The sequence below is a fragment of the Tauraco erythrolophus genome, chromosome 4 (assembly GCF_009769465.1).
Source record: "Tauraco erythrolophus isolate bTauEry1 chromosome 4, bTauEry1.pri, whole genome shotgun sequence".
NCBI lineage: Eukaryota > Metazoa > Chordata > Aves > Musophagiformes > Musophagidae > Tauraco > Tauraco erythrolophus.
In genome coordinates, this window is record NC_141468.1 from 79,429,713 (window position 1) to 79,454,492 (window position 24,780).

The 24,780-nt window shown below is 40.0% G+C and overlaps 1 protein-coding gene across 4 annotated transcripts in view; it reads right to left on the minus strand.

Annotated features, from left to right (window-relative positions):
* Positions 1–24,780, minus strand: part of ABCC9 (ATP binding cassette subfamily C member 9) — a 67,835-nt gene that overhangs the window by 13,766 nt on the left and 29,289 nt on the right. For 2 of the 4 annotated variants that reach the window (XM_009977927.2, XM_086610556.1), the window contains exons 16-29: positions 23,503–23,608; positions 18,147–18,185; positions 16,494–16,595; positions 15,008–15,092; positions 14,436–14,516; positions 13,328–13,465; positions 12,709–12,834; positions 12,042–12,138; positions 9,749–9,978; positions 8,651–8,799; positions 7,790–7,859; positions 6,815–6,972; positions 2,740–2,832; positions 346–448 (exon numbers count right to left, since the gene is read on the minus strand). In XM_009977927.2, coding sequence (XP_009976229.2) covers positions 346–448; positions 2,740–2,832; positions 6,815–6,972; positions 7,790–7,859; positions 8,651–8,799; positions 9,749–9,978; positions 12,042–12,138; positions 12,709–12,834; positions 13,328–13,465; positions 14,436–14,516; positions 15,008–15,092; positions 16,494–16,595; positions 18,147–18,185; positions 23,503–23,608 — 1,577 coding nt within the window. Of the gene's footprint in view, positions 1–345; positions 449–2,739; positions 2,833–6,814; positions 6,973–7,789; positions 7,860–8,650; positions 8,800–9,730; positions 9,979–12,041; positions 12,139–12,708; positions 12,835–13,327; positions 13,466–14,435; positions 14,517–15,007; positions 15,093–16,493; positions 16,596–18,146; positions 18,186–21,258; positions 21,298–23,502; positions 23,609–24,780 lie in introns of all 4 variants that reach the window. The other 2 variants (XM_086610555.1, XM_086610557.1) reach the window with 2 other exon arrangements.

The following is a 24,780-nucleotide window of genomic DNA, read 5'->3' on the forward strand; positions in this document are numbered from 1 at the left end:
CTGTGCTCTGCTTTGAAAGTAGCTCCTGCTGCGGCAGGTCTGCAGATGCTGCACAGTAGTGGAGAAAGCCTCATTTCAAGTTACGTAAATGTTTGTTCTTGCACTCCCTTCAGACTCTAGACATCACAACAGCAAAGATGAGGGAGACTTGTATTTGCTTACTCCTGGCCAAGAAAGCTGAAAAAACCCTATGGGTTTAACATAAACAATCTCAATCTATTTTAAGGAACAGTGTGTATAATCTCATCACGAGATTAATTCTCGTTATTATCTACTCTGCATCAGGCAAAGACTCTGTTTGCTTCCAAGGTTTCAAAACCATGGCTGGGACTAAACTGAACGTACCGTCCTGACCTCCAGCCATCTGTTGGCAGCTGACAGAAATAAGTAGGCAATGTTGTTCGTGTCCGTTAGTTCCAGCATACGTTGTTTAAATCTGGCTTCGTGCCTGCCAAGAGCAAAGTTGTTATATTACAACACGTTACACACTCATACTCAAAAGGATGAAGCATTAAACTCTTCTCTCCCTCCCCTCCCCCTGAACCAGAACTATTGCCCTTCTGGCTTTGCCAAAGTTTTGATTAAAAAATCTTCCCTAAGGACTCGTCCCTGCTGCCAGGGCTGTCCTTTAGCTACACATACAGAGAGGAGGAATTTGTTTGACAGCTACGACCAGGGAGATCTATTGATCCGCTCGGAATTACAAAAATCAGTGGCTTTACCTCCACTGTTGCTTGTTTCTCTCTCTTCCGGCGTAATTCCCGTCGCATTTAAAAACCAATGCAAGGATGTCAGAGCACCTAAGAGCGGAGGTGCACTTTGGGAGGGGAGGGACAAATGTCTGTTGGTGCAAGTGTCTTAAATTCATGGTGCCTTGCAGTACTCTAGGTATGACCTGCAGTCAGATGGAAACCATTTCGCTGTCTCACATCCTACTGTCCATTAAATACCCTCACTGGAATAAACTAGCCCAGCTTCATTCAGCAGCTTATCATCTGCTTTATTGTGGCAAGCTCTTCCATTTCAAAGTTTCAGGGCCCTGCTGAGAAGCACCTGTAATCTCTGTTCTGCCAGAAACCTTTTTTTTTTTTTTCTCCGCCTTTTCCCACTGATACTTTATTTCCTCTGTGCAGCTTATAAACATGGCAAGCAACCTCCCCGAAACAACAACTGGTAACAGTAATGACGCGGAGAGCAGCAAAGATGCACTGAATATTCTGCTCATCTGTTTTTCTGGCAGCAAAGCTCCTGTTTTCCTAATGGAAAAACTGACACGCTCAATCTGTATCTTTTCATCCATGTCCGGCTCGTCTTCTGGGCAGTTTTAGACTTTTATCCTGTCAGATGACAAACAGCTAAGGTCACTGAAACTGTGCTCTGATCCAACTGTGCTACTTTGTGGTAAGTTATGTGAGGAGCTGCTTTATTTTATGCTGGAACATACTGAACTCAAACTGCAGAGAATGACTAACAGGGCTATTAGTAAATACGAGCTTGCTGACGAAAACGTCAGGTTTGGTTGACAGTGGAGCACAGATGGGGAAATGAAATGGCTGAGATTAGCATCAGTGATCCTGGAAAACTCAATCGATGGTCATGATGCCTACCTACTCCTTTCCTAGGGCTGCCTTCTGCTCCCTGCCATCCAAGCCCACGTTGCTGTTTTATAAGGTAAAGAAAAGTCAAACGACTCCCAAGAAGTGTTAAACTCCTTCATCTTTCTGAACATGATGAAAGGCCACTCTGAACCTCTCAAGAAGCACTCAGCACACATCAGCATCAGGCCTTAATTATGACTCACTGTTTCAATGCATCATTCTGGTTGATAAAGCTCGTTAGGACATCTCATGCTGACCACTGGCTCACATCTCTTCAACACAGCCACATTTTTGCTCGTCCTGCCACAGTCCTCTTACCGCAGCACTCGGAGCTAATATCCTCAGCCCTAAAGCTAGCTTGAAGTGATGAACCAGTCTTAAGCTGATGAAATAGGCATGTAAATAGCATTGTAGCGAGATCTGCACTTGCTGGAAATGCTACAGTGTACAGAATGAGTCCAAGTGACGCTTACTGGGGAGCAACATCAAGCTGGCACTTTGGCAGAGTCGCACCAGCTATAACGTAGTGAATTTACAAGAATTCAGTCTACATTTCCTGTAGTAAGTAGAGACAAAAACATATGCAAGGAAAGTTGGAAAAATTCTCTGAATCTCCTGGAATTTATTCTTCAATATTGATTGACAAGGCTAGGTTTTAGAATATTAAGATCAAGTCTGTTCTGCCATAGCTTTTGTGGAAAGTCTCCCTAGTTGCGCACCAACTCTCAGTTGGAGAGCACTACAACGATGTTTCCCTGCCTGAAGAGTGGGTTAAATATAGAAATGATTCAGAGGCACTCGGACAGCAGAGGGGTCTGAAGGAGTGGTGCCCGTGCCTGCCCGGCAAAGGAGAGCTCCCTGCTGTCCAAGTAAGGCACGGTTAAACTAGACACCTTAAAAGTTGAAATATCACATCCTAAAAAGCTCATCACCCTTAATTCAGCAGAAAACCAACACAGATAAATTAGAGTGCTACTGAAAATATGTACAAGTGTTTAGAGGCATGGAAAACAAAAGCTCTTCCCTTTTTTGAGATGGCTTAATTAAAGTCCACCAAATCCAGTAATTGGCCCTCAGTCAAGCAGGCTGCATGGGCCAGAGCAGAACCCAAGCCTCCCCTCTAATCGTTTGTGTTACGGACCCGAATGCTCTAATGGTGGTAAGGCCTTCAGCTGTCTCAGAGAAGTGGCAGAGTAAAGGCAGTTGGGTGCTGTCGTCAAGTTCCTGGAGGTCCCTGGGAGCAGGAAAAACAACAGGCGGTCATTACAGTGTAAACATCTCTCTCTAGAAATTTTACTGCATAACAGAGGAGAAGAGACATTTTATGTATTGCACATATTCTTTTCAGGATCACACAAAACAGTATTTCTATAGTATAGAAAGACACTGACATGACATGAGACTGTCACGTTTCTTTTTTGTCACTGGAGCCTTTGTATCATCTCCCAGCCCCCTCCACGATCTAGCTTTTGGTCACAGCTAAGCTTCCTTTTGTCCCAGAGCAATAACGACACTATCATGTCTCTCCTGGATAAAAACCTGCTGTACGTTTTAGCCAGATCCTAATTACTTTTTACTCTCAAACATTCTAATTTATTAATATAATTAATATAATGAAATTAAACTCAGAACAGCTGATTTTAAACTTTACAGCATGTTACTTGTGGCTCTTACATCAGGTATAAAATAAGAGTTTGTGTATCTGCAAGTTTATCTATTTTATTGCAACTGTATCAGCTGGCCTAACGAAAAGGGTGCCTCTCCATACAAACTTTGCCTCATTTTGAGTACCTGTAAGTACCACAACATGCTGAATGTAAAATATAACAGAGTACAGCAGACCTTCTATCTGTAGTGTTAACATGATCACATTGGTTGAAATAGAGACAGCACTGACAGAGAAATAATAGGAATTAGAAATTTCCTCAATTATTGAGCAACAGTATTTTCAAGACCTGCATGGAGCAATGATATTTACATCTAAAAAATTCCAGCTCTCCTGAAACAGGAATGTTTTCCAGACCACAGAGACGAATACATCTTTCTGTAACACTCTGTCATTGGCATAGCAGCCAGGTGTATAAACAGAAGAGAGGCCAGGTCATTAGATATTTAAACTCTTTATTAAAATCCTACTATGTTTGCACACTGTATTAGATAGGCCAGGAGAAATAACTGCTCCGTGATGCTGAATGTTACAGTACACAGAACTGAATTTGCTGCTTATGTTTTGATGATAAACATGCTCTCTTTCAAATTTATGATGGAAAATACACAGAAGTTTTTGAGAGGTGTAACGGAAAATACAACAAAGAGTCAAAGTGCTGCAAGAAATACTGTAAATATTTGCATTTCTAAAAATTAGTGAAGTTTATATGCCTGGAAAGTACTGCGTGCAAGTAAGTTATAAATACTAGCTGAAGCTATTCCTTTATCCTACATTTCCCAAGACTAATTTTTTCTAGAAATAAATTAGGGTTTATTAATTTCTACTGTGGATTAAAAGAACACAAGTCAACCCTGAATGCCTCACAAGTGATTTAAAAGAGTTTCATTTAAACAGATTAAAAAAAAAAAGTGCTTACTGATACAGATTTTCCCAGAAAACTGTAAGGGAATAAAGTGAATGAGGTAGTCATGAATGTGCAGAGCCAATGGGTGCATGTGTGTGTGTGTCCTGACTCATAGGGGTGATCAGCATGGTATGGCTACCAGTACAGCATGTGGGAAAACCAGGTTTGGAGATGGATGGAGACTTTACTCTCACATATAAAATACAGAGAGAAACAGTAGTATTTCTCTGGGGTCTAAATCATTAGATTTTTCCTTCTCTTGTGTATTTTAAGTAAGAAGTTTAAACAGTTTAAACAGTGTGCATTGCTATTTGTAGCAGGACAGGGTGACACTCAGAGTACCATAATGCATTTAAGAATGAAAATCAAGTCTCCTGATTCCTTAGCCACCTTGAGACCTGTTGTACAGCCACATACAGCTTTAGTTTGGAAACCTGGTGGGGAAAGAACAAGGTTTCTGAAAAATCTCAGAGAATTTAAGCGAATTATTTCAGAATAAAACATTTTTGTTCTGTGAATTCTCATTATAGAGTTTTCTTATGAATAAATGTCCTTGGAAATTCTCAGGAAAGCTGATGAAAAGCACGCTAAAGTGAAACTGAATTATTGGTATGTTGCTCGGTGCCCCTTCTGCTCCATTGATTTAAGGGGAATAATTGACACAATTCTTTCTTAGGCTACCTAAACAACAGTATTATCCATCAGCCAACTGTACTTGAATCAGTTGAAAAAATCAGCTCAGTTGAAAATCACCGTGTCTCTTAACTGAATGTCACCAAACAGGAGTTAATGCTTTACCATGTGCATACTGCAAACACAGGCCAGAAGTGACAGTTAGTAACAACAGTAGGTTATTTTGGCCTCCCTGCAGGTCAGCAGGCACCTTGATGGGTGTTTTTAAGTACCAGAAAGTGGAGTAAATCTGGCCAGAAATCTGGCTGATAAAAAAAAAAAAAGCAGAACAATTAATTGAATTTAGAAGAAAAAGTCAAATAGCTTGCTTAAGATATTTTACTAAATTATATATTGGATTTAGCACTAGAAGCATGACTCCAAGAAATCATGACACTCTTTGTGCTGAAAAAAGGTACTCTCTGTAGCCAGCAAACCATTCTGAATATGAAACATTGCTGTACAGTGGAAATTACTTTCTCTGGAGTTTTATTTCCCAATATGAAAAAAAAGCTGTGACTGACCTTAATCCAGGAAGCTATTTTCTATTCTCTACTAACCCTCAAAAGGTCAAAGAGGTGCTTTGACCAGACGTGAGCTGGCTCAATTAACAAACTTCATGCTCATCTGACTCTATAGAGAGTCACTACACACGTAGTGATTATAGTCACTATCTGTCCACTGTAGGAGAAGATCAGGTTCGAGACCATCTGAGGAACCTGAAGGTGCACAAGTCCATGGCACCTGATGAGATGCATCCGTGGGTCCTGAGGGAATTGTCAGATGAAGTTGTTAAGCCACTACCCATCATATTTGAGATGTCATGGCAATCCAGTGAAGTTCCCACCGATTGGAAAAGGGGAAACATAGCTTCCATTTTAAAAAGGGAAAAAAGAAGACCCAGGCAACTACAGGCCAGTCAGTCTCACCTCTGTGCCCAGCAAGATCATGGAGCAGATCCTCTTGGAATCTATGCTAAAGCACATGGGAAAAAAGGAAGTGATTGGTGACAGCCAACATGGCTTCACTAAGGGCAAATTGCGCCTGACAAATTTGGTGGCCTTCTATGACATGGTTACAGTGTTGTGGATAAGGGAAGAGCAACTGACATCATCTACCTGGACTTATCCAAAGCATTTGACACTGTCCTGCATGCCATCCTTGTCTCTAAATTGGAGAGACATGGATTTGATGGATGGACCACTCAGTAGATAAGGAATTGGCTGGATGGTCACACTCCAAGAGTTGAGGTCAACTGCTCGATGTCCAAGTGGAGGCCAGTGATGAGTGGCATTCCTCAGGGGTCAGTACTGGGGCCGGTGCTATTTAACATCTTTGTTGGCGACATGGACAATGGGATTGAGTGCACCCTCAGCAAGTCTGCAGATGACACCAAGCTGTGTGGTGTGGTCAACACGCTGTAGGGAAGGGATGCCATCCAGAGGGACTTTGACAGGCTGGAGAGGTGGGCCTGTGAGAACCTCATGAAGCCCAACAAGGCCAAGTGCAAGGTCCTGCATGTGGGTCAGGGCAATCCCAAGCACGAGTACAGGCTGGGCGGAGAATGGAGTAGCCCTGAGGAGAAGGACTTGGGAGTGTTGGTTGATGAGGGTAGATTTTGACTAGACCTAAGGAAGAAATTCTTCACTCTGAGGGTGGTGAGGCACAGGAACAGGTTGCCCAGAGAAGCCGTAGATGCCCTGTCCCTAGAAGTGTTGAAGGCCAGGTTGGACGGGGCTTTGAGCAACTTGATCTAGAGGAAGGTGTTCCCACCCATGGCAGGGGGGGTGGAACTAGATGATCGTTAAGGTCCCTTCCAACTTAAACCATTCTATATGATCCTATAATTCTAAAAGCAGGACATCATGGCTGTTTTCCTCTTATACAAGCTCCTATAACCTCACATTCTATCACAAGTCTTATGTAAAAATTTTTTAGAAGAAATTTTCAGGACAGTTTTTTAATACATACTTGGAAGCAACTCTGAAGTATTTCTGGATGAAATAAAATGCTATGCCAAGAGGCACGAGGGCAACAAGGAACCATGGAGTGGCGTAGGAGATCATTCCGATGGCTGACAGGCAGAGTAAGGTGGATCGGGTAAGAGACTCCAGGGTAGGAGGAATATGCTAGAGCAAAATGATAAACATACATAAGGCAAAAATCACCAGTGCCTTTTCCTGTAGGGGACAATAGGGGAAGTGAAATGGAAGCACTGTGCATTCATTGATACTCTCCTTATATCAGGAGCCTTTATGTTTTTGTGTGGGTCTACTACTCAAATATGCAGAAGTTAAAAATGAGTCAGGAGGCTTTTTTCTAAACGTCAACGTTTCAAAGATTATGGGGAAACTGTACCAATTTCCACCTCGCTTATATAACAGGTAAGAAAGAGAAAATTGTTCTTGATATCCCAAATATTCAAAGAAACAGCATGCTCTTTCTCAGAGCCCCTTAATTTTCTTTCTGTGTTCCCATCACCCTTACCTTCAGGATTATTGCTCATCCATTTTAATTCACAGCATAGTGAAAGCATCCCTTCCTCTCCCTGAGTGCTCTAAGCTCAGAGGTGCTACAGCCAGGGTAGAACATCTATCTGTCATGTGTACTCCCATATAGTTCAAGTTGTTATATTCTACCCTGTTTCCCGTTTTGAGCCCAAAACCTGGTGTTTTGCTAACCCAGATCTTCCAACAGAAGCAACCAATCTGCATATGAAAAAATTAAGAGCCATCATCTCCACCATGTTTATTCTAATGGTTACCTGCCCTCATTGCTACCAATGTGTGTATACTTTCTATTTTGAATTTGTCTGTTATCATTCCCAGAGACTGTTCTTGCTATGCCTTTCTCTACTGAATATTTTAATGCATCATCTTGTTCAGTAGCTAAGTAAAAATTTACAAAGCCAAGAGGTAGTAAACCAGAATATATTGATATGTCTACCTGATCAATGATGTTTGTATCAGCAGAGAAGCGATTTAGAATGAGCCCCAATGGAGTCATATCAAAGAACCTGTTGAACAAATCAAAACCCAGAAGTTACCTGAAAAGGAATTCCGTTTTTGAATAAAAAGCCCAGTCAGACAGAACAGAGAGCTGTGTCCTGCCATTTTCTAAAACCAAGCAGTAACTATGAATAACATAACAGATCATAATTTCTGCATCCTGACTATCTAAATGCTTCTCTTGGCATTTCTCCCGCAAAACTTTTAAGTCTCCTCTTCCAAAAACCACCATCTTGCCCTCTGCTCTTTCATCCACACTCTCTCAAGATTTAAGATCCCTTCCAAAGACCACAGCCTGTCCCTGGCTGCTACTCAACTTCCTGCATAGTACTGGGCACCAGGACTCTGTTTCATGAAAGCATCGTGATGACTGTATTTGTTATGCCGGCATCCTTTTGGCCATCCTGCTGCCGGTGAGAGACTGTGGTTATCATGTGCAGAACTTGTCCCTGGCCATTAGAAGAAGCCTGGTCTCCATATCATTTGACATCATGCCCATAGCTCAGAGTTGGATCTGGGTGCCCTGGGGCTAGAACTGCACTCAAAGCCATCCTTGACACCCCAGTCTGGAAGGGGGTGCCAGCCATCTGACACATTTCAGCCAGACAAAAAGGGGGCAGAATTTCACATGTTCTGACATGGAATTTTCCCCCCCTGATTACCTCACAGTTATTTTCACTTTTTGAGGCCTTGAAGGAAACAGAGCAAATACAAGAGCTTTTCACGGGACTACTCTCCCAATTACAAAGAGGACAGGGTTTGATCATGTAGCTTTTCAGGAATGTTGTTTTTGCTGTACCTGATTGGCCCAAGGATGATCTTGTTCAGGAGATTATGGTGTAGGTTCTTGGCTGCTGTGAGGCCCATCCACTCCACAGTCAGAGATGTGATGAGGCAAAGGACAATCCCTGCTCCAGAGAGGATGCTGAAGACAGCTACATGATAAGTCTAATAAAATGACAAATGCATCAGTCCTAGAAATAAACACACGTTTCTCTTTTCTGGTAAGAAGTTCCCGAGGTACCGGGTACCAATCAGCTAGTATGTCATATCACATATATTACATAATTATATTAATATAATAATTGGGAAATAAAAAAATTATGGTGGAACTGCAATTCATTAAGTTCACATAATTAGAAGATTTGGCAGTTCTAAGATTCCTCAACCTACTGATGAGTACCCTTCGAGACCCTGAGGTGATAATACTTAGAACCGTGAAGGTAGACTAACTGGATAAATACAAAAGAATGCAAACTTTTAGCCAAGAAACTCAGACAACTAAAGTAGAACCTCTCAAGAATTAAGGCATTTGAGAGATGTTGGAAAGTTCCACTTTATTAATTCCAAGCACCACTAAAATTACCAGAGCAAATCCTAAACTAATCTGCCAGGGCTATAACACATTTAAGCCTTCTGAAAGTTTACTAAGTGGATTCCAGTCAGATATTTGTATATGAGTCAAATTTACAGCTATAAGCAGATTGTATTTAAGTAGTATATTTGAAGATTTTTTTTTTTTTCTGGCAGGACACTACTGGACAGCCAGTACTTAGAAAAATGGGGTCATTGACTTAGGTGTTAAAAAATCCAGATGGAAAAGTTTAGTATGAGATTCCTTCCTTTGAAAAGGCAATCTTTTTTCTAACTTTAAACACGCTTCTGTTTCAGTACTGCCTGTTTGAAAAGACTGATAAAATATGAATTGTCTTATGGTTTAGCATAAACAATTCATCCATCCTATATAATAATCAATCCTACTATATCTATCTGTCTTTCCAATCTAGTTGACTTCTAGATGAACAGCAAATAATCACTTTAGAACATTTTTTCTTTTTTTTTTTTTTTTTCACCTGTCAAGCTCCAAGACATGGCCTACCTTATTTGTGCTCTTAACATTATCAGTGTTCGTGACTTGATTTGCATTGTCCTTGGATGTCCATGTAGCAAGCCAATAATCTATGGCCACTATAACCGAGTGTTTCAACAACTTTGAGAAAATCATCAGAAAGAGCAAGAAAAATCCTCCAGAGGTTAGATATCTCCAACAGGTTTTCCACGGCATCTTTGTCCTGAGCCTCAAGACAGTTGACATATTATCATCTTCATCTTCTTCCTCTTCTTCCTCTGTGACTCAGAAATTTGATCAAGTTAGCTTGGATGCAGTACTAAGAATTATACTGGATTTAGTTGACTTTTTTGTTTTGAATTTTAATTTTAATGGAAAATTCAATTTGTCATTTAAAAGCAGCAAAACTTCAGACATATTTCCATAAGACTTCCCCTGTGCTCTTTGAGCAACTCTATAGACTGTCAGGCATTGACTAGTTACAGTTTTATTAATGAAATATTTTTGTAAGTCACATCTTCAATACTGACTATTTATAGTAGAGGCTAGGCCTTTCCCAACCTCTTCAGCTGCTTTTATTATACAGTCAGCAGGGCATTTTGTGTCACACGGAAGATTCTAGAAAGCTCTCCAAAGCTTTCCATCCAGAGGCTCTGCCACCAGTTGCATTAAAGTACTCCATTTTTACTTTATTCCTGAGTACTAAAGTTTTGTCTATATACAAGACCACAGCTGTGGGATTAACATTTCTCCTAGTCCTACCTTTGACTGCATGATAATTGGTCACGTTATACTGGGATACAATTGGTGGGAGACTTCTGCTATGAGAAATATGTATCTCATAGGTGCATAAACACTACATTTAGTTTTTTTTTCCAGGAAAAAAGACTTGCACACTTGGAGAAGAGAAATATTGACCCGCTCTTGACGGCCCTGAACTGACAGTATTTCCACCAATTTCTGATATTGAACATTAAAAATAAATTAGTAAGTGATTTCTTGAAAGTTGAAATTCTACACTATTCGGCACACAGAGACTTTGTGTATTTTTCCTAGGTCACAGTAAGTATGGATGCCCTAGAATGCAATGTCACATTATATTTCTGCCCTGAAGTTAAAGATATATTTTTTTTAATCTAAGTGATACCTGCTTTTTGCTGGCACTCTGTGGACTGTATGGACATGTCTTTTTTTCCCCCATGTTTTCTATCTTACTCCACAAAGAAGAAACAGGTTTTTGGCAAAGTCTTGCACTGACCAAAAGGAGAAGCTTTGGAACAACCTCAATTTAAACTCCTCCAAGAACTGAACTGATAAAGCGCACTGATCGTTGCATACAGTAAGAGGTGCTCTGCTCAGCTCTGCCAAAGAAGTATGAAGCCAACATAATATTTCCATATCAAGGGCTTTGGGGTCCAGCTCTGTCTATCGTCCAGTGATTGGGAATCTCTTCAAAATGGAGCAATCCAGGACCTACAGACCTATGACTTAGGATGACAATCCATCATATGCGTTGCCAGATGAATCACAAGGCAGCAATAAAGAACCTGCCAATAGTCAGCGTGCACTCTGCGATGACTCCAGCCAACAACATCATGATTATCCCTGAAATCAGTGCTTCTGTTGAGTTAAGGTGAAGCCTGCAGTTCACCTCTCCTCTTCCAACTTACTCCTTTCCAGGGCTGACTACTCCCTTTAGGACTGGTCTAGCATCCCAGCGATGTTCTTGACAGGTCTTGCTGACAGCTGCCAATATCCAACCATTCTGCCCCCATCCCCCTTTAAAACTGATGTGAATCTGAATCTGCACCACTAAAAGCACCAAGACCTGGTGGAACAAGAAGCTAAGCTTGAGAACAAAGCCTAAAGCTGCCCCCATAAATAGTCTCAGCAAGAAAAATAGCAGGTTAACTCCATATCCAAAAAGGAATTGAAAATAACTAGAAGTTTGATCACGTGGTGATATTTCAAAAGTCCAGAAGAGGTATCTCATGAGGGACAGGGCTACATATGATCTAACATTACTGTGCCAATGACTAGGCAGAGCTATCTCAATTTGTATTAATAACTATTCTTACCATTTTTTTACTTCCATCTCACTCCTTACTACCTGCAGGCAATATCACTTAGCAAAGAAATTAACTTGCTTTGGTACACTCTTATACCTGCACGATGTTTAGAGAAATCTATGGAGAATCCCTTAAAACAGGTCATATTATAAACAGATCAAAGTATGTGACTTTTCACTGTTATTACCAAGTGTCATCAATATCTTCATGCTTCATTGCTAAGAACTGCCAGCTTGGTAATAGAGTAAATAAAGTGCAATGATAAAACATACCTTCATCTTCATCTTCCAGTTGTGACTTGGATTCTCTGGGGTACATGGCCCTTCTAAGGGTTTTTCTCTCAAGAGTAGTCTGGTCAGCTTCCATATCCTGTAATAAGGAAGCTTATTTATTAATTTGAGAGCTTAGTTGTCTGTCACTGTGTTAGCAACAACAGTAACCTCAAAGAGACTTTATTTGGATCATTTAGCTCACTGAATGCAAAAGCACAGTATTTTAGGATTTATCTTTCAGAAAATCCTGCTTTGTCCACTTCCTTCCCTCTCTCTTTCTTCCACTCTTTCATTCCCTCTCTTCTGGAATTATAAAAGCTTCAAAAATGGTCTTTAGAGTATCCTAAATGCTCATGGCAATAACACAATAAAAGGCTAAGAGATACTTTAGGAAGTCCTTTAGTCTATCCCTTGCCCCAGCAGAGGATCAGTTGTGCACAGTGTTCCAAAAGAATGTTTGCCTAATGGGTCCTTCAAAACCACCCATGATGGGTGTACCACACACTTCCTAGATAGTCTATTCCAGTCTTTAAAGTTCCTTACAGTTCATGCGTTTTTTCCCTAATGCCTAGTTTGAAACTTGTGTCCTGACATTGTTTTTTTTCAAAATGAACTGAAAAATATTTCCTCTCAGAAAGGCCATCCTTGCCCAAATGCTTCTATTTACCTTTTCTAATTCTTGATCTTGGCGATTCATCAAAGTTTTCCAGTGCTCATATAGCTCAATATCCTTGTTTTGGATATCCTTTAGTGTCCCTTCTCTAAGCACCATTCCATCCTTCATTGCTATGATCTAGGGGAGAAAGCATCCAATAGGTCTACTCAGCAACATATATACCATAAGCACTGACCTGGATCCTATAAGACATGTCTCCGTATTGGTGAGATTACCAATATGCAAATTTACGTGTTCACTGAATTCAATATTTTATTAATTACTTTTAAAGTTTGTTGACACACCTCATGAACTGAAACTTCTATAAGCTGTGCTTACCTGTACTTGTAGAAAGCATGGACAAGACATAGTAACTAATCATCATATTTGCAATTAAGTCACATTTTTCCAGAGGCTTGCAATCAAAAAAATACATGAATAATGTAAAAGTAAAATTGTTCCTTCTACTATAAAATCCATATTATGTAAAGTTGCAGTTAGTCACATGATGTATGGAATTAAGAAGGAAAGACTTATAGAGAAAAGAAGTGATCTCATCAAATGTTATGGTACTAACTTCAAGTGCATGTTCATCATTAGCTAATCTGCATCATGGTATCTCTTCTCTTACCCAGTCAGCATGTGGTAGATATTGTAACTTATGTGTCACCAGAACCAGAGTCCTCTTGTCTTCTTGAAGAAACTTTAAAATTCCTTCCTGCATTAAATGATCACTTAAGTGAATGTCCAGTGCAGAGAATGGATCATCCTGCAATCAGATCAAATCAAAAAAATTAGAACAGGATACAAAAATGGGAGTTTTTCTTTCAAGAGTTTTTTCAAACAGAAAACATCTGCCATTACTAGCATTTCATCTCACTCTAATGACCAAGACCTAGTCAGAGGGCTGCACTATGAAACAGTGAGCTAGAATCCATTACTCATCAAATCATAGCATAGATTCAGTTAATTTTTTCGCGTCCAGATGTGCACAGTGCTGGTACCGCACTGACTGTATGTATGCAGTAAATCTAATCAAGGAACACTAGAATGGAAATTTCTCATCTAAATTTGAAAATACCAGGATCCAGAGCCAAGCTTGGACCTAATTTTGATTGGAAATTGGTACAGGTAAGATAAAGCAGAATCAGGAACTATTCTAACTTCCTCCAGACTAAACTGCAGATGTGCTTGGTCTTCACTTTGAGTGAGCGTGGCTAGAAACAAGACAACATTCAGATAAGGACATTATATGCAAACACTTTTTCTCTAAGAACAGAAGCCCCTGGTTAATTCTAAGATGCTCAAACAGCCCCTTCATGAGCAGTAGTCCCCTGAAATTCCCAACATGCTTTTAAATTCGCAACAGAAAAGGGAAAGCTTGTCCAAATCCACAGCACTCTTGCTCACAAGTTGCATCATGGTGCTTTTCCTTATCAGAAGTCCTGCTGATCTTAGTGGGACTATGTTGATGGCAAGTCACCGCTGAGAGCGCGCAGAAGTGAGACAATCTGTTCTACTCTTCCAGTGTTAATCTCTGTAGGAAATCCCACCTTCATCATTCTCCCAGGATGTTTTGATGCTGCCTCCAGTGGATGTTTCTTTCCTATCTCCATAATTTGGATTTACAAGTCCCTATAGTTTTCTAAATCTAACATGAATTTTTCTAAAGCTAAATATAAAGAATGACAGTTTTATTACTAACTTTCCATGCTGTATGCGAAAAAGAAAAATCTTACCAAGAAGACAATGTTGGTGTTCTGATAGAGTGCTCGAGCTACACAGATTCTCTGTCGTTGGCCGCCACTTAAATTAATCCCCTAATGAATATAATGGATCAGAAATATGCATCTTTGAATAAACATTTTGATAGGACTTTGGAAATGTGAGTTTTTACAATTGTACAGAGTTTCAAGAAAAATAAAAAGCTTCGTTAAAATGCTAATCCTGTTGATAAACAAGCATAATCTTCATACAATATCAGAAGAAAAATGATTATTCAGCAACTAATCATGAGTAAGTGTAAATTATGAAGAGCTTCTCTAAGTAGGCTTCTTAGACTGAAAAATGCAACCAATACTAGCATCAAATTCTGTAAGCAAAATATAGGAGACTTTGATCAAAAAATCCCATTTGAGAAACAGCTGAAGAAGGAAAAAAGTTTTCAGCTTTTTTTTTTTTTTCAGTAACCCCAAGTGAATTACAACTCTTTACCAGGCTGGCAGCCCAGACTAGATCTGTCTGAGTGACATCAGAGAGCATCTTCTTAACACCTAGGCTAAGCAGACATAAAAACATTCATGTTATTCACCCTTTCTCCAATTTCTGTCTGATCACCAAATGGTAGTAAGTCAATGTCAGGCTGCAGAGAGCACGCATCTGTAACAGCTTTGTACCTGTAAAAACAATATGGTCATTGCAATTATTTAACCAGCCACTTACTTTGCTAACGCAAAACCCACCAGCTCAAATTCACTGTTAAGTTATTATGGCTCCATGACAGTTGGATAATTGCAAAAATAAGTGGGGCAAAATGATTATTCAGCAACTTATCACAGAGTGTTGTAAACTAAGTGTTGTAAAAATTGACATATTTATTAGAGATCTTTATTGGCAAGCCTACTCTTTAGAGATTCAATTATGTAAATTATTGAGTACGTTCCTCCCTATCATGGAGCTGTTTTGCTGGACTCGAGTATCTGAAGCTATTTTCCAATGAGCGAGTTATTATTCTTCCCCCTTTAGGTGCCTCTTCCTTTATTTCAGTGTGATATTACGGGACAAAGGATCCTCACAGTGCTTCTGATCTTGCCAGAATCAGGAAACCACTTGCAAAAACTTGAAATTTGTTGTGAGGTATCACAGGTAATCCACTAATAAGCAGCTGGGATGAGGCTATTTGAGTGGTGTTATTAAGCCTTGCCCCTTTGATATGAGTGAAGGCAGGCTGAGGGATGCAGTAGCTGAAGAATCTGCTCCCTGAAATTTCAGATGTTTATCTGAATTTTGAGATATTTGGTCATTGCTAAGTTTTATTGAGTGGGAATGGAGTCATACATCTTAACAAAGCACATGCTGAGTGGAATCGAATGCATTTTTAATAACTTAAAACAAAGAGAGTGTTGCCATTGAAAACATCAGCAATTTGTTTTCCTTAAGTCGTGTCACTTTTTCCACTGCACTTGTTAGCTGACTTTTTGGAAGAACACAGAAGCAAGTGCTGGATAGGCACAACAGAAGCTGTGCACCTCATCTTTCACACTCCCTTCTCCTGTACTTCTAAAGGAAGAGTTAAGGTTATTTCCTTGAGGCAGCCCATCTTCACATGTGCAGTTTCTGTAAAGCGGCTGCTCCATAACTTGATCACAGCAGGATTAACACATAAACTCAGTGGAAACATGCCTAGAATCACTATTTCCAGAGTCCTCTGGCAACCTCAGGCTCCATTAAACAAAACAAAAATATGTCAGTAGTCTCCAAAGATGGGATTCATCCCACCTAACTTCAGCTGCTTGAAAAATAGACATATGGCTTCTGCTGTATTCCATGGAGAGCCACTGCCGCTGTGTGACTTCTCACAAACATCTGAGACAGGCACTCTGGTTAGAGGGGGAGCCTTGAAAGACTAATTTAAAACAGAAACCTTCCTTTGAGATAGCTAAAGTCAGGTTAGCTAAATCCACCCCAGCGCTAACGTGCATTGATATTTTTCACAACCTACAAACTTCCTCCAGGAGAAGCCAAAAACCTCTTTAAAAGAAGCTTCCAGGTGTTTTCACCAAGGGGTTGATATTTACCTCTGTTTATTAAACGGGCTCCCAAAGATAATGTTCTCCTCCACGGTTGCATTCAGCAGCCACGGCTTCTGAGCTGCGTAAGCCACTGAGTACCTGTTTCTACTGCAGACAGATAAAGAGCATTAGTAAAAAGCAAAAGCACTCACATTATGATATATCTGAGACTCGGGTTTTTTAAAACTAATTTTATGAATGTGCATTCGTAAAAACACAGGGAAACACATAGACAAAGCAACTGTTACAAAAGGGAAGGGAAGAATTCTAAATTAGATGCTTTTGTTAGAAGAGCACCCACTCTCTCCCCGATGGCAAAATATACGCTCTAGGTTTTATTCAATTCTGCTATAAATGGATGGCACCTACCTCAATTTAGTAACTGCAATTTCAATCCAAAGGCAAATTATAAATAATGAAAATGATTAAATTCTCACAAGGATAGGGTTTTTTTTTTTTTCTTTAACGTCAAAACAGGTAGTGGAATGTTCAAATGGCATCAGGACACTTGCTGCTTTCTGAAGTTTTACATAATTTCACATGGTCATGCACTGAAATACTTTTTTCTCAGTGAATATTTTTTCCATTTAAATCTATTAGATCCTCAGTGTACTGACGTGACACTGGAGAAGAGAACAGTTCAATACAGACTGGGAAGAAATCACTACAGTCTCCAAAATACTTAATAGATGTAATTTAATGTGTCTAAATACCTAATGAAATGTGTACAATAGGAGTATGAATGTTCTTTATTTCTGGCTCATTTGCCTATGTATGGCATAAAAGGTGATGTAATTTCAGACATTTTTCTGAGATGCCCGGGATGTATGAGGAAGGAGGTGGGAACTGGTACCAGCTTGTGGATCTATACACTTATCTTCCTTCTCAGTCTCCTTGATGGTACTGCTTCCAACCAAACATTTGATACAGCTTTGTATGTAAGCATCTAGGATTTGCTACTGAGAGAGAGGGTGCTAGGGTAAGAGAAATAGCTGGTTAGAAGCAGTCAGTAGTATCCCAAAAATTTTAGGAGTTTTAGCAGTTCAGTATGCGCTGGTATGAAATATGTCCTCAGGATTATCAGGTAGCAAATCATGGTGTGGCTCCCAACCACAGCTATGTGTGCCACTACTTCTCTATCATTTATGATGTGGTTTTAGTTTAGTTTGTCCTTTTAAACCTGCAGGCCCTCTCGCTGAAGCCAGGGGTGGAGACACTGCTTGACTTCAGCTGGACCACAGCTGGCTTCCTTGGCAAGCTCCCTGCCCTGCTCCATCACACGGTCATCAAGCCGGGTTATAAGCAACACAAAAACCAGTGCTTATCAGAATATATGCAAACAGATGGGAGGGTCACTTAATGATGTCTCATATCTGCAGGCCCTGTCTTGCAAGGTATGGAGCACACTGAACTCCCAGTGATGTCAAATGGGAGCTGGGACCACCCAACATCTTTCAGACAAGACTGAAGTAGTGGTACAATGGCTGGAGAAGATTGGGATCCACTGGATTTAACATGGTCTGTCAGTTAATCCTACGGTAAATGATTATTTATGGTAAGAAAACACAGAGATGGCTGAAGGCTACAAAGACGAAAGTTCGAGGAAATTCTGAAGAAATGAATGAGTGTATTATGATACACTAAAAACAAAAATAATACCTTCTGGATGCTTCAAAAGAAGTTTCAGTTTCATTTACACTGTAAGTTATGGTAAATGACATTTAGTAAGCAGGAAATACAGAGAATAACATTTTGTGCAAGTTTTACATACAGGGAAACTGGAGTTAAGTACATATTTTAAGAACTTAAGATCACTGTGGGTTTTGTTGTTCTTAAAGAGAAAATAAACAAGACCTAATTAAAAGTATACACGTTTTCTAAATACAACCGTTTCATATCTGTAGTGTGTGGTGGCTAAACAGGCAAGTTATGTTGTTAGAAAATGCATTAAAAATGAAAAGTGTATTGTAAAATCTATTAAAAATGAAATTATTAATATTGCCTGGACATATAAAAGGTTGACAAGCAACAAGTTAGCTTCTCCACATTATGTCAATGACCTGTGAAAGTTTCCAACTAACATCAAATTTTCCCTGGTGCAAAAATAAGCTTTGCAAATACGCTTTTGAATCAGAACAGATTTTGAACCTGTTTATAGCAGTAAGGCTGCATCAAGCCATGCATGGCACTACAACACCTAGGCTTTCCTTGTCAACCTCCACGTCTTCATTAAGGACCATATCCATGAAATACATTTTGAAGTGCATGCAATGGCAGTAATGCCATGAAGGATTTTGCAGCTCCCTCTGTTTGTTAATTGACTTATTAAGGCTGTCGAGGGCATGGAATGGCAGTCAAAGCAGTTCTGGACCAGTGATGGTGCTCATGTCCAAACATGGCGACACATCACTGCAAAGTGCAAAACCTAAAAGAGTAAGTTTATGCCAGGTAAATGGAAACAGGCATTAGAAGGGACTAGAAAACTGCTATTAATGTGTTATTTGCCTGACTTTAAAAAACTGCAAACAAACAAATAAATCCTTCTCTCCCAAGCCTACAAATAGTCCAGATGAAATATTTTCCTGCTGAGACAGAAACGTCTGCTTGCCTGCTGGGGTATCAGTAACTGCAGCTGCACTCATAAGCAGAGGATCCAAGTCTGGCAAAGGGCATAAAAATTCTAATAGCAGAGCTCTTGTAATGCCAGGCTCACTTATTAAGCATCTTCCCAAAATGCCAGAACTGAGACATGTTGCTTTCTGTGCTGCACATCAGCTCGCTAAGAACTTTGATAATTCATGTCTCCTAAAGTGCATAATCAGTGTGTCTCCTTTGTTTGCCAATTGCCAGAGAAGATATCACATCCAAGGTGAATAAGCCCTGTAGGTTATCTCAGAAGCGTCAGAGAGCCACAAACTGAGGCTCAAAACAGACATTGCTTCACCAGCATTGGTCCTTTACTGAGCAGAAGCTTCTAGTCTTCTCTACGATGGAAAAAAGTTACAAGAAAGCCAAAGAGGGAGACTAATGAGAGGTTAAAAAGAGGCTGGAAATGAATTCAAGCCAAACGAAAAAGAAGAAAACCTAAATTTCCTCTATTAAAAAACCCCAAACTTTTACCAAGAGAGCATTGCAATGGTAGAGAAAGGGATAATGCTTTCAAGTATACATTTGGGAGTGCCCTCTGAGGTACGATTTGACAAAAACTGGGCACAAGCCTTGCAAGACCCCTTGCAGTTCCATACCAGATTTAATATGCATGCCAGTATAATCCAATACATTACCTGAACGAGCAAGGACTAATTTTAGGATCTCAGTTTCTTAAACTCTTCTTCTTTGGTTACAAATTTCTTTCCCTGCTTAGCTTGACAAATATGCTTTAATTCTCCCAAATTACGAGTGAGATTTCTGTGAGAACCCACGTCCATTAATAATGTAATGAACAACCACATATAAGACCTTTGCTGAGCTGGGGCCTTCTCAATTAAGGAGATTAAGTATTTGGTCTCGTACTTTATTACCCCACTGAATCTGAAAGAGCCATGCAATTGCAGGGCATGAGAGTAATCTGAAACTGCAGCTCCTGAGGTTTCTGAGAAGAGTATTTTATTTGCCTGCTGGGATTTGCAATCTTTGCTCTAATTTCTTTATTTATTGAAATGTGGCTATTTATACTGATTTTTATTTTGTACTATGATATATACATATTGCCCCAAATGAGGCGTGGTAAGTTCAAGTCTGACACAGTAGGAAGGACCAAACTGATTAGATTGATTTGCTATTTTTTTATAAGATTTTGAGTATATAAGCTGAAATAATACAGAAATTAATTTAAACCAAGGTTTTAAGGAGGAGCCAAAAAGAGACCTTGCAGAAGTTTGGACAGCTTTTATGCTAACTCTGGACATTTTAAAATAGACTAATGTATCTCTAACCAGGCCCAGATTCCCTCAGCCTACAAAATTGAAAGGGAGGAGAATAAAGGGATACAAAATCTCTAGGATACCACTGTAATGGCAGAATGAACCATTTCCTCTACTAATATAGGCAAGAAATTTGACGCAAGACAGGGACCTAGCATCTACACAAATTCTATCTAGCAGTCGGAAGGAATTTATTCCTCTCCTTGCAACCAGCCGTAGCAGCGCAGCAGTGCTAGTAGTATGCTGACTTTGGCTACCGACATTTATCCGGGCAACCATTTATCCATCTGTGGATAGTGCCCTTCAGTGTTTTCTATCAGCTACTGTGGTTGCAATCTTTTGGTAAGTAGTCGTACTTGGCAATCCTTTTGAGGGGAGCACCGGCTTTTACTAATTTTTCTCGAAGCCTTCCATAGCTTGAGGGCAGAACAGGCCATGCAGGAGGATTCATTTCATAATTCTTGTGTTTCCCATACTTTTAACTAAGTACACAACAACCTGTTTGCACAGAAAACAGTTGAATGTACAAAAAATGTACGAACAGCAACAGGGTATTCCAGTCCCATGACAGACTTTCACAATGATTCACTGCAGGATTATCCCAATATAACTGGGGCTGAAATCTTACCCATCGCTACTATCACTGTGTGGTTATACCTGAATTTGGGGAATTCATCTAGCCTGCATTTTATCCCTGAATCAGAAGCTTCGTTAATCATGCATGTGGAATTCCATGGAAAGGGATTTAGGAGAGCAAATAGGACCTTTATTATGGTTAAATTATCAAATTATTAAAATAGGATCTTTATTGTGGTTTTGTAAAGTATATGATCCACTTAGTTAAATACCTGAAGTGTCCTTCTGTATTCATCTGTCTGTCAGGCAGTCTGAAATTATCAGCAAAACATAACCAAGTTTGCATCAGCTATATCACAGTACCAAATTACAATGAAAAAAGTCAGTAAGGCCTGAGATGCTTGCTAAAACCTGAGTTACCTGGTTATGTACAGACTGCTAATCAACTGACAATATGATCTTAATTGCTCTCGAACAATGTCAAACTTAAATAGGATTTCATGAACTTTCTCTAGTATCTTTCAAAGATACTAATTTTCTCTATTCCCTAACCCTCATTTTCTCCAATCTTCCTAAGATCTCATATCTTTCTCTAGGATAAATTTGAGTCTTTCTCAAATATATCTTTGATAACAATTGTGAGAATAATTTCAAGGTACACTCTACTCACCCCTTGTATTATCTTAAACTCCTCCGAAAAAAAGTGCTTGATTGTGATGTCAAAATTTTCATTATTTATCTCAAATAAATTAACTGTGCTAAGTCACATATTCTTCTTCCTTCAAAGCTTAAACTCACATATAATTAAACTAAAGTTAGTATTGCCTTGACTCCAAATGTACCTGCTACTCCAGTGAGGTCATACATTTAGAATAGCAGACAGTGAAATATGGCAAGAGAACAGACAATGCCATGCATGCTAACACAGGAAAAGGAAAAATATCCAGCTTGCAAGACTGCTGTAAAAAAAAAAAAAATTACAAAGGAGGTTACTAGGGTGATTCTGCCCCTCTACTCTGCTCTCGTGAGACCCCTTCTGCAGTACTGTGTTCAGCTCTGGGGTCCCCAACATAAGAAGTACATGGAACTGTTGGAGCAGGTCCAGAGGAGGGCCACAAAGATGATCTGAGGGCTGGAGCACCTCTGCTATGAAGACAGGCTGAGAGAGTTGGGGCTGTTCAGCCTAGAGAAGAGAAGGCTCCAGGGAGACCTTCTAGCAGCCTTCCAGGACCTAAAGGGGGCCTACAGGAAAGCTGGAGAGGGACTTTTTACAAGGGTGTGTAGTGACAGGACAAGGGGCAATGGATTTAAACTGAAAGAGGGGAGACTTCAATCAGATCTGAGGTAGAAATTCTTCCCTCTGAGGATGCAGAGGCACTGGAACAGGTTGCCCAGAGAAGTTGTGGATGCCCCATCCTTGGAGGTGTTCAAGGCCAGGTTGGATGAAGCTTTGGGCAACCTGGTGTAGCGGAAGGTGTCCCTGCCCATGGCAGGGGGGCATTGGAACTAGACGATCTTTAAGGCCCCTTCCAACCCAAACCATTCTATGATCCTATGATTCTATGATAGTCAAGGGGTGGGGGTAACAAAACACTGGTTTCTATGACACAATTCACCCTTTTTTCTCAAAAATCTAATTAAGAAGAGTTTGGCTTGGCAGTTTTAAGGAAATAGAACTGATCTTTAAAATGAAAGAACAAGTCTTTGGGTTACAGCACATCCCTTCCACAGCCTCTGCCCTGTCTAAGCTGGAAGAGTGGTTGCTGCCCCACCTAGTCTCCATAGGAAGTTCTCATTCACTGACTCTGAATTCATGTGGATCCTGAGGCCTGACTTCACAGGCAGTTCCCTCTTCAGCAATAGCTTCTTCAGAGGCTTTACTCTTTACTTATTCAGTGTCCTCAGGCTGATTTCTGAGCGTATTCTGTAAAGAGTAACACTGACTTCCATAGGTGAGGCTTGGGCAGATACCAGGGAAGAAGAAAAGCATCGCTCATGTATTATTATATCACCTTTTTTTCTGCTAGCAGCAGCATCACTGGGTGAGAAAGACAGCCTTTCCCACATGCTGGTACCCCACACATACCACTTGACTGAAGAAGCTCCAGCCTGTCATGCTTTCTCAGGTGTGTACAGTAGCAGCATAATGATGCTGACCTCAATTATAGTGAGTACCATAAATTCAGAGCCGACTCCCATCACTGAAGACTACTACATAACAGGAATAGTATATACTTTCTATTCAGGTCCTTTGCTAGGGCTAATATATTAGATATTAATCACCAGACTAGCCTCTTTCCCTTCCCGAGGCACTCTACTCTGCCTGCTCTGAACCATGAACTAAACAGCAATGAAAATCCTTCATAATTTTGCAGGTGATGCCTTCCAGAAAGGATCTGGGTGATGACAATCATTTAACATGCAGTTCTGAGACACGAAGTTGACATTTCTCACAGCAAATCCCAACTACCTCCTTCTTAAATGAACACAGCAATTAATAGCTATACGAAACATACTTGCTCCAGTGAACTTTTCCCTCCAGCGTCTGCATCTCTCCCAATATAGCAAGGAGAAGTGATGACTTGCCACAGCCAACTTGACCCACAATCATTGTCATCTGACCTATGATAATAATAACAAGCACATTTTCAAAAAAGAAAAAAACCCACAATTCTACTCAAGTCCACAAGGCCCAACTAGATCCAATTCCAGCACACTTGAACTGGTTGGTTAAATTTGTTTGCAACCGCTATGGAAATGGGCAATATTGCATGTATTCATCTATGGAAACATACATTAATGGACAGTACAAGTACATGCTGATCTCCAAAGGAAGGAGACTATTACTTTGAGATTTATTATACATTGTATGGGAGTGTGTCACTTTGTGAAAGTAATTTAGGGTCAAATTATATAAAGTGGGGAATGATTATGCAGTCCGGAGTTCCACAAAAATTTGGTCCAATCTAGTAAGTGCAACTAAAAGAAGGTCCATTACTCTTTTCTGCACTCCTCCTTCTTCCTCCCCCGCCACACTTTTCTACCTTCAGTCCTACTCTGTAGCGGCAATGGTGTTTCTCAGATCTTCCCATAAATTAACTGAACTCATTAACTCTGCTAGCTAGCACATTTGCCAGGTAAGCTTCTTGCCCGCTGGGGAGATAATGGTCTCATTCCTTCTAAAGGAGGTAAACTCTTATACTGGCTCACCCAGCTTGTAAACCCATGGCCTTAGATTGTAAACTCATTGAAGTAAAGACCTTCTGCTGGTGGTGCATGATGCACTGGGCCAGCACAAAGAAGTGTTCATCCATGTGTAGGACACCTAATACTGTGAAACAAATGATAAAGACTTTGGGATATGTATAGTGCTTTGGAATTACTTAATAACTATGTGATATCTAAGGTGTGTCAACCTAATGTAATAAGCTGTTTTAAAACTAAGCACTTGATAGGATCTAGAAATAAAATGTAAGACCATTTAATAACATGACATACCAACAGACAGTGTTAGGAATTTTACAGGATCAAGAAGAAGTAGTTGCTATTTTTTGCACTTGCTATGTAAGTCTTCCAAAACAAATTGATGCTTTGTAAACCTGTGAAACTACTAGACAAAAGACATTGAGGATGCAAGACAGGAGATCAGCTGGACAAGGAAACATTCATTGAAAGAGAAATTCATTGAGGATTTCTTGACAAACTGCATGAGGCTCAAGGCATTCTCTGAGATGAAAATAGTTGTGAACTGGGAGACTGTAGCATTGAAGGTAGCAGAAGTAAAATACATGACT